The 14,201-nt window shown below is 32.9% G+C and overlaps 2 protein-coding genes across 2 annotated transcripts; one reads left to right on the plus strand and one right to left on the minus strand.

Annotated features, from left to right (window-relative positions):
• Positions 1-9,548: 9,548 nt before the first annotated feature.
• Positions 9,549-11,098, plus strand: LOC120357860 (the record flags this gene model as incomplete). Its single annotated transcript, XM_039449640.1, has 4 exons — positions 9,549-9,702; positions 9,824-9,986; positions 10,103-10,204; positions 10,341-11,098. Coding segments are annotated over 4 exons (861 nt in total), but the record flags the coding sequence as incomplete, so codon positions are not given.
• Positions 11,099-11,301: 203 nt separating this feature from the next.
• On the minus strand, positions 11,302-13,993 carry LOC120357859 (protein ALP1-like). Its single transcript, XM_039449639.1, has 2 exons — positions 13,151-13,993; positions 11,302-12,556 (listed from the first exon to the last, which is right to left on the minus strand). The coding sequence occupies exons 1-2, from the start codon at positions 13,453-13,455 to the stop codon at positions 11,566-11,568; spliced, it is 1,296 nt and encodes a 431-aa protein (XP_039305573.1). The 5' UTR covers positions 13,456-13,993; the 3' UTR covers positions 11,302-11,565.
• Between the last annotated feature and the right edge of the window lie 208 nt (positions 13,994-14,201).

The raw sequence follows: 14,201 nt of genomic DNA on the forward strand, positions 1-14,201 counted from the left end.
CGGGTCCATAGATTAAAATGACTCACCCTGTAGAACAAATATAAACATCTACTAACCTTTGGAATCTTCATATCCACTTCGGCTATCGTTACAACCTTTCAAATTTCGCTCTTGAAATCACTTTTGCGATGCCGCAAGTGAAGTTAAATTAATCCAACTTTATTTGCGGCAACGTAGGAAGATTCAGAAGCCCCTAGATCTAGTTCTTTCTGAACTGCCGCGTTGCCGCGCGCGGCATTTGCCACGTCCATCAAGGGGTCAATCATGTAATTTTACGTGGAACTTTTCACCTTTCACTTTTCACTTTTCATTTTTTCATTTTTCACTCATAGAGAGTTCACGTGAATCTTTTCACGCACAGCGAATATCCGTTTGTTTTCTGTTCCTGAACTCCCTGAATTAGTGTGCACTTAAAGTGAAATAGATATATATTTGAAAGTTAGTGAAAACAAGAAGGAACGTTCCAGTGCAGTCTAGTACAGGAATAGAAAACAAGCCTTATGTATGGATAATGCGCGGAAGTTTAGGTTGCGTTCAGAAATTCACCTTTAGAGGCTCGAATCTGTCATCGCAACTATCAAGCGGTCTTGAAAAAGGTTTCTACCTGCTTTTATAATATAACTTTTAATGTAAAAATTTAATTATATAAAAAAGAAATTGTAAAAAAATATATTTATAAATAAATAGCAATATTTTTTAGTTATATTGCATAAACTTAAGTTACAAATATAATATATATTATTTTTGATGATCCATATATTGTAACAACTATTTTATTATGTAATAATCTAATTCTAAAAATTACATTGTCATTTAATACAAACATTGTTTTTCAAAATTAACTTTAATTAAGTTTTATGTTTATGCAAATTTTAAAGTAAATTAATTTTATTAGTCATTAAATTTAACTTTGTCTAATTAAAAAATATTGAATAATTTAGAATACGGACCTTTATCAAAACTAAATTCTCCGCTCACACATGTATTTTTCAAATTTATAAGTTATAAACACTTACATGATTGATTAATATTCTATTTCACAAGACACACCTTTCTTATATCATTGTGTATCAAAACACGTTAAAGTATATTTTTATCTAAATTTGCATTTGATGAAGCCTCATTCTATATAATTATCAAAATATCAACTTGTCAAATATAAATATCAAACCTAATTATATCACAAAAGCATTATTTTTATTTACGTATGTACATCAACTTATCCTGTTAACGCAATGCAATACCAAAAAGGTTAACCCCTTCAATAATACCTCTTCAAACTGTTACCACACTGTTACCACACTTTTATTCTAATTTCGAAATACATACAATTTATTAATTCCCTAAATTTTCACTTTTTCGCTATTACGGCTGATGGCGAAAAAGTTCACGTGTAAAAGTTCATATTTCCGCTCATGAGTGAGTTACATGAGGCCTGTTCGTGTTGCTGCCCTTTTTGAATTAATTTCTTTGTCGTCTCTCTCTTTTTTACGATCGAATATATATTTATCTCATCTCAAGTGCAAAAATTTTTAGGGATTTCAAGCAACTCGAACAGACCTATGATCCCGTGGAATCGTACATGATCGTGCAGTTCACGTGAAACTTTTCACTTTTCACGTTTCCGCCCTAGGGAAAATGTTACATGCCGTTTGTTTTCTGTTCCTGAACTCTCTAAATAAGTGTACACTTAAAATGAAATAGGTAGATGTTTCAAAGTTAGCGAAAGCAAGAAGGAACGTTCCAGTGCAGTCTAGTGCAGGAATAGAAAACAAGCCTATGATCGACCCCCTGTAGGCAAAAGTCTGTGTTCCCCGCTTAAGGTTGGTTTATGACCGTAACCGTTAACTTATGCCGGAATCTATAAGAAATTGACCAATCATAGTCGATTATTCTTCTATAAGTCGATTATGATTGGTCAATTTCTTACAGATTCCGGCATAAGTTAGCGGTTACGGCCTGCATAAACCAACCTTTAAGCCTCAAGTCATAAGAAATTGACCAATTAGGCGAATGTGAGGAGAATAATCGACTATGATTAGTCAATTTTTTACATCTTGAGGCTTACTACAGCTATTGTAGATACGGACTTAAGGGCCTCACACATGAAATGCATAACATAACATAAGCACAACATAAGACCGATGGGTCAATGAGCATCAAGCATAAAGTCGCCATATTGATTTACATAACATTTTCATTGGTCCGTTGGTCTTATGTTGTGCTTATGTTATGTTATGCATTTCATGTGCAAGGTTCTTTAGAGCCAAAGCACATACCATGGCGTAGCGATATACGATAGTTGTAGTCCTCGACCTGACAAATCAAAATATGTCAAAGCTTGTGCGTTAAGCCCCAGACACACACTTTTTCGTAACAGTAACAATAAAAGGAGCTTTCCAGTAAGCGACACAAATCGACACAAGTATCGTTTGGTCTTTGTTACTCATTGCCGAAAAAGAAAGATAGAACGACGTTTGTGTCGGGGTGCGCACGATTGGACACCACCACTCACAGCGGCCGATGCCTAGAGTTTTTCCGTTGGTTGGGTTAGATAAGTCAAGATGATTGGTTGGTGTCCAATCGTGCTGTCTCCAAAAGAGTGTCACCCGTTTGTGTCGACTTGTGTCACTTGCTGGAAAGCTACTAAATTTTCGACCAATCGCGTTGCTCGATTCGGAAACATACGGCCGTACGTCCCGAATCAAGCAACGCGATTGGTCAAAAATTTACTGTTACTGTTACGAAAAAGTGTGTGTCCGGGCCCTTACTTACGTCCACGACTACGACTGTCATATGTGCTTTGGCTCTTAAGGTAGGTTTTCATGGGCAGTGAAATGCTGCAGCAGCGAGCAGCAGTTTATTAATTTCCTAAAAATTACTAAGTAATCTCTAGAAAAGTTTAATAACTTCTAGGGAAGTTTAATAATTTTCTAGAAATTTTCTAAGAAATTACTAAACTGCTGCTCGCCACTGCAGCATTTCACTGCCCATGAAATCTCACCTTTAGACTTTAAGTTTGTTCGCGTCGCATACTCCACCAGAGAGCACTTGGATCACAGTAAAAGGTTGCGATTGGAGCAGAAGAGTTTTTGGAGTGCGTTGGAGTGAGTAGGAGCATGGTGGGGTATGCGACTTGAACAGATCTTTTTACATCTAAATTGAGATAAGACTATTTTTTTGGATCTACAAATTTAATCCAATCAACCTAAAGCGCTTACTAAGCGCTCACTTCTGCTGAACGCAGTTAATACCTTTGCATGCGCACAATTTCTTGATAACCTCCAAACTGCATAAAGCAATTATTTACATTTTTCTTAATAAATACTGTAGATAATTAGTTTGTAAAGGTGGAGCAAATTCAAACGAAAAGGGAGCAATTTTTCTGTATCTTGCGAATATACAAATTTCTATGATTTTCATTTATATTAACGTTTATATTGTTATCAATTTTATCATTTATTTATAAAAAAAGTAAAATGGAGCAAATTATGAAAAATGCATATTATGAAGGAGCAATTTAAGCGGATTTTTTTCATGTATCGTAAGTTTCATTACTGTAGAGATCGCTGGCTTGGAGCTTGTGGGTGCCATGTCGGCCTTTTTCTTATAACGCTAAAATTCCCGGCGCACTAACGACTCACATCCATTCTGGCCGAAATGTTAACTAAAATCACATCTATTTTGCGACTCTGTCACAGTATATACAGTAGCGACAGTGCGAGAAAGGTATGGGTCAAATTTCTTCTGCGCATGCGTTGGCTATACAATCAAGAATATGGTGGACTGTCATAACAATATCACATGATATCACATCATATGTAGTCAAACTGCACTAAACTGCGACGATATACCGGCAAATAAAATAAGTGTAAAAATTAGTAAAGCTGAGGAAAATTTTATATTATAATTATAATTTGCAATAGTATTGAATTTACTCATCCCTGTCCACAATTTCCATTCCAATATTTAATTAAATTATACTGTAGAGTCAGATTATTTTATACTTTAAAATTTATTAACAGAAATTTTAAATCTCAATCAGGTCACAAAAAAATTATAATTTTAAATCACAATTAAAGATGTTTTCATTTTTTATTTTATTTATTCGCTGTTTTATTTTATTTACTCGTTTGGTTTTAATATTTTTATTGTAATAAATAAAAATATCTAATTTTGTGATTATGTTTTTTAAAATTATCTGTAACATTGTTTTAACATTGTTATTAATTTTATATCACTATTTTGAATAAACTTTTTTACATATAATATTAATATTTTGTCCATTTCAATTGTTGTAACATCTAATAACCTATAATACTTATTGCATTTTTATATATTTATAATCTTACTACAATTTCTATTGTACTTTACTTCTTATTTTTTCATTTATTCTGCTTTCAAATTTCTATTAATTAATTTATTTATTTCTGGGTTTTAACTGATATATGTCAACTGCTAACCCTATTTGCAACATCCTACACTTCCGTGCAATGAAAACTAAATGTTTATTATCAACAATTATTAATTATAATTAATTTATTTAATATTTTTTTAGAATAACACCAAATATCTTGGAATCTTTCAAGATACGTAGAATCTTTCAAGATACGTATCATCTATTGCGATGAAAATGCTGCTACATACTACAAGAGTTAATTTTTAAATAATTTCATACAAAAAAATGTGAAAAATATAATATTGGATTTTTTATTACTTCGTAAGTGGGAATTATTTAGATTTTAGGGTATTAATGATAATTAAATAAATTTTTATCATTATTTTATTATTTTCCCTATTCTTATTCTAATACCAGATAGCATAAATTTGTATATACCATACATCTAAAATTGGGATATAAAACATCTTACAGACTACTTAAGTTATGATGTTTTAAAGATGCCTTATATTTTGATTTTAAACTTGTATTGCCTGAGATTGTCATTAAATTGTTAACTTACAATTATCACACTTCACATATTGTGTTATAATGTTATTAATTTGGAAGGGTCCCAGATACGCACAGACCCGATCGGACACCACCAATCACGTAATCTAATCTAACCCAACCAACGGAAATACTCTAGGCATCGGCCGCTATAATTGGTGGTGTCCAATTGGGTCTGTGCGCATCTGGGACCCTCCCATTAATTTATTCCAGAAATACATTAACATTAAAAAAATAAATTTATTTTAGTATGTATAGTTGTATATTGAAAATCATATATAGGATTTATCTAAATTGTAAAAGTAGTATGCAAAATATTGTAACGTCTCTTGTTGTCGTTTAAATTCAGCCTTTCTATACAATCCTCAAAATGGCTGACAGTTACGTAATCGAGGACCATTGACATCAAAGAAGCCGACAGCTACTGTCGCTACTGTATATACTGTGACTCTGTTGATAAAAATGGTTCAAGTCTGTGCTAAAATCATGTAGTAGGGGTACCCCCACCATATGATTTTAGCACAGACTTGAATCATTTTTATTGACAGTGTCGCAAAATAAATGTAATTTTAGTTCATATTCCAACTAGAATGAATGTTCGTCGTTAGTGCGCCGGAAATTTTAGCATTATAAGAAAAAGGCCGGCGTGGCCACTTTTCTCTGTCGATGTATAGAACTCAACGGACGGGATAGCGCACGGTGCGATAGTCCACCAACCAATCATCTTAACTTATCAAACCCAAACAACGGAAAAACTCTAGGCATCGGCCGTTGTGAGTGGTGGTGGGCTATCGGTCCCGTACGCTATCGGGATCCGCCCTGACTTCAACACCGAGTAGTCGCCGGTCGCCGCGGCCACCCATGGCATTTGATTCTGTCCATGGGGAAATTTTCCAAACTAATAGCGAATTCGATTGGCGTGCACTCGCCCCGTTCCAGTGGCTGGTAACTTTTTGTTACTAGGCGCACTTGCTCGGAGTGTGTATTTTTATACTGAACTGAGTGCGGGTATTTACACTAACCTAGGTGAAGTTTTACTTTGACCCAACTCATAATCAGTGCAACTGGTAACTTGAATTATAACTATTGCTATATATTGATCATTATTAGTTGATTAATCTATTAATTACTACCACTAATAAATTATTAATCAATGCATTCTTTTAAACATAAAAAAACTACGCACATCTTCAAATTTCCGAGCAACTAATCTTTTTCTATCTTCTATATCTGGCATCTTTATCATATTTGGAGCAATATAATTAAAATATTTCATAACATTTGTTATGATAGAATGAAAAGTAGATTCTGCTACATTAAATCTAGATGCAATGTCCTGTATCACACATTTGTTTCCTGCAAACCTGTAAATATAATATTATTAAATACTTATGTATATACATATTAATTACATAAATATATAAAAAACCATAAAAGGACTAATAACTGTACATCACTATTTATTGTTTTACGCCCACCATACTCTGTTGGGGGTGCGCACGATTGGACACCGCACGATTGGACACCACCACTCACAGCGGCCGATGCCTAGAGTTTTTTCGTTGGTTTGGTTAGATAAGTCAAGATGATTGGTTGGTGTCCAATCGTGCTGTGTCCAAAAGAGTGTCACCACTCTGTTGTTGTATTATAAATTTACATATTTAAATACATATTGTTCAATATATCGAACGTGCTTCGTTTCAAACGAAAATATCGCTAACTAAACTAATAACAGATGTTTTAAATCTAAAATAACAAATATTTAAAATATGTTGAAATTTCGTATAGCATATCTCCTTGTCAGATTATTTATTAATAATTTTCGTCATATTTTTTACTTTTGGAATATTTTCACATTTCATTAATATTGTCATTATCTCTTCATTGCTGGAACTGCTTGAACTATCTAATAGTTCGTCTAATAACAATATTTTTTCCATCATATTTTTGCCATCTCCTACTATTATATATGTTGTATCAATTTTGTACTAAACTATGGCCTACTTTACACCAAGTACTTGATACACGTACTAACTAGTAATTTTCTATTAAATTATCTTAATTTCGGCAATAAATTTAAAGAATAATATACTAAGCTGGTACAGTCGTGTTCATTATAGTTGCGACACTTTTTCTTTGATGGTTTTTGGAATGTAACCTTGCTCATCGAGCGGCGAACATAATTGGTTGGATTCACAAGTAAGAACCAATCATGTCCTCAGCTCTCGTTATAGTTGCGCGTTCAGAAACGCATCTAAGAAAAAGTGTCGCAACTATAATGAACACGATTGTACAATATAAATCGAGATAATTAAATATATGTATCATGTGTACATGCATCATAGAAAGTAAGATAATTTAATAGAAAGTTACGAGTTAGTACGCGTATCAAGTGTTCGGTGTAAACTAGGTCTATAAGTACGGAACGCACTGAACCGCACTGCCGAAAATCTCGGTGCGGTTCAATGCATTCTGTACTAGTGTAGTGCGTTCAATCGAACATAAAAAGGCTTGTTTTCTATTCTTGCATTAGACTGCACTGGAACGTTCCTTCTTGCTTTCGCTAACTTTGAAACATCTATTTATTTTATTTTAAGTGTACACTTATTTAGAGAGTTCAGGAACAGAAAACAAACGAAAAGTATTACTGAACTAGAGTAGTGCAATTCAATCGAACATGTTTTTACTAGCACCTTTTCAGTGCATTATCAATCGAACACATCAAGCCGTTTGTTTTCTGTTCCTGAACTCCCTGAATTAGTGTGCACTTAAAATGAAATAGATATATATTTGAAAGTTAGTGGAAGCAAGAAGAAACGTTCCAGTGAAGTCTAGTGCAGGAATAGAAAACAAGCCTATAGTTTCTAAACCAGTGGAGTGCACGCCAACCGAATACAACACACTAGAAGCGGGCGCACTCAGTGCGCACCAGTTAAAGTCACTAGATTTATAAAGTACCGCAATCATTCCGCCATTTTGGCTCCAACATGCGGCACATTTAAAATGTGCATATGTGTATAAATGTATTTAAATAAGAAAGAAAATCATAAATTATATAAATTAATTTTATTTATAATGGTTCTTATTCACATATGATTTTATTGCAACGCTTTTACTACTATATGTGTTTAATATGCGTTAATATTATATATGCGTATTCTGTATGCGTTAATATTAATATATTTTTTTTAAGATAAAATGGATGCGTGCTATAATAAATGTTTTGATAAGTTTAAAAACAATATTGTGGCATAATGGCACAAAGTCTGTACGACAATTATTTAAAAACATTTCAATAAAGTCTAAAGGTTTTAATTTATTCGGAATTAGGAATGTTTTTAAACGTTTAATATCGTTTCATTTCTTAGAGTACAACAATAACACAACAGATCTAACGCATCTCACGGAGTCTCACGGTAAATAATTGCACTTAATACATACATACATACGTAGATACATACATTATGAAAGTGTGCACTCTTTACACTTTCCGACGCCATTTTGGCTCCAAATCCTTATACAATAGGCTTGTTTTCTGTTCCTGCACTAGACTGCACTGGAACGTTCCTTCTTGTTTTCGCTAACTTTGAAACATCTATCTATTTCATTTTAAGTGTACACTTATTTAGAGAGTTCAGGAACAGAAAACAAACGGATTGAGTCTTATGAATTGCGGTACTTTATTAATCTAGTGACTTTAGCACCAGTTAGAGTCCTTAAAGCTATATCCACACAAACTTGCATAAGCCCATAAGCATATGCATAAGAAAATGGACCAATCACGCGTTTAATATGAAGAACGCCATATTGCTGCATAGGACGTAAAAATAGCGTACGCACATTGTCGAAAAATTTTTACCACCTATGCAAGGTCCGTGGATTGGCATTGGAGGGGAAGGAAGGTCGTTGCATAGCCGCCATTTTCGAGACAGCGAGTCAGTGTTAGTGTATGTACGTAGATAGTAAGGTACTACAGCTATTAGTTGGTGAGTGAGCGAGTGTGCAGTAAAAGTATGGCCGCCGCCATTTTCGTTCCACATCGTTGAAGTGGATGCAACGACCTTCCTTCCCCTCCAACGCCAATCCACGGACCTTGCACCTATGTAGCCGCATAAGCATATGCATAATAAGGTTAACCAATCACGTGCTTAATATAAAGACTACAAAATTGCTGTACAACACATAAGCAGAACATGTGCATATGCAGAAAAATTTCATATTGTTGATATATTTATGTAAGTAAGGTTATGTTATAGGACGACGCTTGACAAATCTTCGTATTACGATCGTATCAAATAAAAAATATTTATTTTGTAGTTATTTCATCTGTTGAAAATACTCTCAAGATGGATTGTGAATTATCCAGTGACAAAGAAAACATGAATGAGCAGGATTGTACACCCAAGGACTTTGATTCTGTCCATGGGGAAATTTTTCAAACTGAAAAGTCGCTATCTTTCTACATACTTACAGTTCTTGATTAACGTAACGACCAATAAGCTCTAATCATTTTATTAATCATGAACTGCAAGTATGTAGAAAGTGGTGACTTCTCAGTTTGGAAAATTTCCCCATGGACAGAATCAAAGTCCTTGGGTGTACATACGAATATTGTGAAGAAGATGCTGATGTTGTTCTAATAGATCTCGTTAAAAACTTTCCCTTTCTTTATGATAAAAGTGCAACAGATTTTAAAAATGCAAAGAAGAAGGAACGTACATGGATGGAAATTTCTGAATATTTAAAGTTACCAAGTAATTTTTTATTATTTTTATAAATTATAAATTTTATATTTCATAAGTCATCAACTACATATTTTTCTCTTTACTTTTTTTACTTTGCTTTTATTAATATCTTTTTTATTGTTAATTACAGTTACGGATTGTCAAAATAGATGCCAAAGACTTAGAGAAAAATTTTCTCGCGAAAAGAAAAGAAGAGAACTAGAAACCCGAAGTGGCAGTGGAGCATATACAAGACCTACGTTCTTATTATATAACAACATGAAATTTTTGGATTCTTTTGTTAAAAGCAGGAAGTAAGTTCTATTACCTTTCTATAAGATAAATTAGATTATATGCTTTTTTATTTTTATATATAACTAATTTTGTAATATAATTGTTTTATATAATTAATTGTATAATTAATTTTTAGAACTTATACAAACATTACACCACGAGGAACACATTTTATTTCTAATATACCCAAAACCAAATGTATTTTACAAAAGAGTAAGCCAGTTGAAACTATTAATAGGTGAGTACAACTCATTTAGTAATAATTTAACAAAGCTTTAATTCTTTTATTTGTAGGTTGCAAATAATGGTAAAATATTTACTGGTTTAGTCATAATTTTTTTACATAAACTAATAAATAATTATAATCTTTTCAGCATTTCTGCTCCATCTGAGGTGTTAAAATCTTCATCACCATTATCAATACTGTCGTCTTCATCATCTGTACCTTCATCTCCATTTCTATCTTCAACCCCATCTTTATCGCCAAGTATTAATGAAAATTCGTCATTAATGCAATCATGCATAAAATCTACGCCAGAAAATAAAGCAATTTTGTCATCAATGCAACCATGCATAAAATTTATGCCAGGAAATAAAAAAAACAAAGCAAAATGTACAATTATGCAAGAAGCGGACAAAGTTGACAAATCGTTTATGAATTTATCATCTGTTATGTCTCAACATTTCTCAGGTAAACAAAAAATGGATGAAGATGATGTTTTTGGTAGCACAATTGCATTTCAATTACGTAAAATAGAAGAACCACGGAAGACACAATTGAAAGGAAAGATTATGAAGATTTTATATGAGTTTTAAAGATAATTTTTTATTACATCTTATAACAGTTATGTTAAAATCACATTAGGTTTGCTCTCTGTAGCTAAAGTGGCTGCACTAGTTGAGTTTATCTTTTTCTTTCCAATGTGGAGTAAAAAAGATAAACTCTGAATTAGTGTAGCCAGTTCAGCTACAGAGAACAAATCTATTTCATGTCGAGACGGTTCTTGTTGTACAACTGCAGTAGGGTTTGCATAATTGCATACAAATATACAGCAATCTTAGAGCAATTGAATATTTTAAGTGCAAGTGAACATTTTAAGTCAAAATGTTAAGTTTCATTGCATGGACAAAAGCATATAAGACTGATAATTTTTTGTTTTTTTGTTTTAGTTACTATATAATTTTGTCTGCGGATAATATTTAATTTGTTGTTTTTATGCTTTATAAGTTGCTGTGCACTAAAAGACTTATATTAAACGTTTTGTTTATTTGAAGTTTTTTTAGTTTATTTCCTTTTTAATTTTATTTTCTATTACAAATAAAATAAGCATAAAATTTTTGTTTGCTTGAAAATAAACTTTTATTTATAACTTTAAGACGTATTAACGTGTTCTATGATAACAAATATTATTTTGTTCAAATGTATTAAAATTTTTACATTTCATTATAATCAAAACCAAAGTAAAAGTGATATTAAGTTATATGCACTGTTGCCACTTGTTTTACATTAATTATATATGTAATTCAGCACATAGATATGTATATTTTTGTACTTTTGATACAGAAATAAAAAAGTAAAAATAGTACTGGATACAATATTTATTCGTATAACGTATGATACGTAGATCCCACATGTATACGTTCATATTGCCATGTAACTTCACCTACGGATGATAGCAAATATTCAGTTAAAATGTCTCTTTGCTCGTATGCTTCGCGAGTTGCCCTATGTGCACTGCAAGGCCTTAGACGTTCTATTCCTTCGTTTTCATCTCTCCATCTTCCCGGTATTACTGTTCCCATATCATTATCATGATCGACAAAGTTTGTTGGGCAGTATGTTTGTTCGCATGATGATTTTTTGGCGTTTTCAGTCATTAAAAAATTGTGTAAATTTACGCATGCTAAAACATATCGATCAACAGTTGATGGATGAGCACAAATTGGGCGACGAAGTATTCGCCATCTTGATACTAGAATACCAAAAGCATTTTCGATTGTACGTCTTGCACGTGATAAACGATAATTAAATATACTTTTGTTATCGCTCAAGTATCGACCAGAATAGGGACGCATAACATTTTTATGCAACTGAAAAGCCTCATCACCAACGACAAAATAGGGCAATTCTATATCACATCCAGGTAATTTCCTTGTTTCATGCGATATATTAAGTGTGTGATTATATAATGCTTTTCCAAATACTGATTTGGATAGAACACCAGCATCACAATCACTGCCAAAAGCACCTACGTCAACTACAGTGAACTTATACTCATGATCACATATAGCCATGTGTACTAAGCTAAAAGTCTTCTTATAATTAAAATATAAGCTCCCAGATTTTGGTGGTGCTTGTATCTGGATGTGCTTTCCATCCATTGCACCAATTGTGTTTGGAAAATTCCACCGTTGCCAAAAGCCCGTGCTTATATTTTTCCACTCATTCAATGTTGGTGGATTAAGATATTCAGTACTAAATACGTTTAAAATTATTTCGCATGTTTCCTTAACTATGAAATGAGCAGTTGATAATCCAATGCGATATGCTAATGCTATTGATGTCATTTGGTCACCTGTTGCAAGAAACCTATTTTCAAGAAAAAGGACTTTATTATTATCTATCTATCTATCTATTTATATAAGTACCGTCTTCTGTCTGTCTGTCTGTCTGACCGCGAACTACTTATTCGTTTTAGTGGACCAAATTTTTACTAAAAGTATATAAAATAGGGGTAGAATTTTCCGGGGAGTGCTATGATGTGTATAGTTTTTCGTTACCGATTTTTTGGAAACCGGTTTGGAAATTATTAAAATTTCGAGAAATAATAAATATTAATTGACCAATTTTCTTGAAACCAGTGCCAAAATTTTTTTAATTTTTGGAAGATAAGTTTAATTTTTTATTAATGGATCAATTTTCTTGAAACCAGTGCTAAAATTGTTCTAATTTTTTGTTGATTTTAATGAAACTGGTACCAAAAGAATTTTATGGGGATGGCTACTATAGGGTTGGAAATTGGAGGTTTCATGGGGTTCTATTGATGCTCCTAATTAATGAGTGAGGAGGATTTGGGAAGAGGGGAATAGATTTTGAGCACGCGCAAAGCGCGGGCGAAAATCTAGTAATTATATATAAAATATCAATAACAAGGTTCAGAATTGAATTTATTTATACAATTACCTGAGTGTAATAATCAAACGCTGCTCTGGAGCCAAGGCTCGCCAATTAGATTTTTTTAAATATGATCCTATCTTGCTTAATAATAAATTAAAAGTATCTTCATTCATTCGTGTATATTTAAAAAACATATCTGAATCTTGTTTCAATTCTTGAAAGAGGTGGTCAAAATCTCCTTGATAAAATCTTAATGTATTAATTGGACGACACCACCATCTTCTCTTATGTTTTTTTAATAGACGATGTCGACGACGTCTGTATAATATATAACTCAAACATGACAAAGCACATAACTCTTCAGCTTCCATATTTCAATTTTTAGATTTTTCAGAGGATATGTCGAGTAACACGGATTGCACAATATAATATTACAAATCCACGGAATATATATATGTCAATTTGATAATATTTATTCTACAGTGACGATTGAACTTTTTCTTTACGACGCTGCATATGCGTACACATATAAAGATACATTTGTGTAGCACTTTTCTTATTAGATATGTGATTGGTTCATTTCTTTATGCATATGGTTATGCAGCTATGCAAACTTCGTCTGAATTGACCCTTATTATGGCTATAATTGTGCATATGCTTATGGGCTTATGCAAGTTTGTGTGGATATAGCTTAAAGGCCTCGCACATGAAATGCATAACATAACATAAGAACACATAAGACCGATGGACCAATGAGCATCCAGCATAAAGTCGCCATATTGATTTACATAACATTCTCATTGGTCCAGAGACCTTATGCTATGTTTATGCTCTGTTATACATTTCATGTGCGAGGCCCTTTAGAAGTAGAGAGTCTGGACATCTGGGGGTCTACATGTAACATTTCCCCTAGGGCGGAAACGTGAAAAGTGAAAAGTTTCATGTGAACTGCACGATCATGTACGATTCCACGGAATCATATAACTCACTCATGAGCGGAAATATGAACTTTTTCACGTGAACTTTTTCGCCATCAGCCGTGATGGCGAAAAGGTGAAAATTTAGGGAATTAATAATTGTATGTATTTTGGAATAAGAATGAAAGTGTGGTAACAGT

This window comes from Solenopsis invicta, chromosome 5 (genome assembly GCF_016802725.1).
Source record: "Solenopsis invicta isolate M01_SB chromosome 5, UNIL_Sinv_3.0, whole genome shotgun sequence".
Taxonomy (NCBI): Eukaryota; Metazoa; Arthropoda; class Insecta; order Hymenoptera; family Formicidae; genus Solenopsis; species Solenopsis invicta.

What these genes read in the sequence shown, in the direction of transcription:
- LOC120357859 (XM_039449639.1), bottom strand. Translation starts at nt 13,455, where the DNA reads ATGGAAGCTGAAGAGTTATGTGCTTTGTCATGTTTGAGTTATATATTA. An exon ending in CGTTTGATTATTACACTCAG is followed by an intron (nt 12,557 to 13,150) that starts GTAATTGTATAA and finishes TCTTGAAAATAG; the next exon opens with GTTTCTTGCAACAGGTGACC.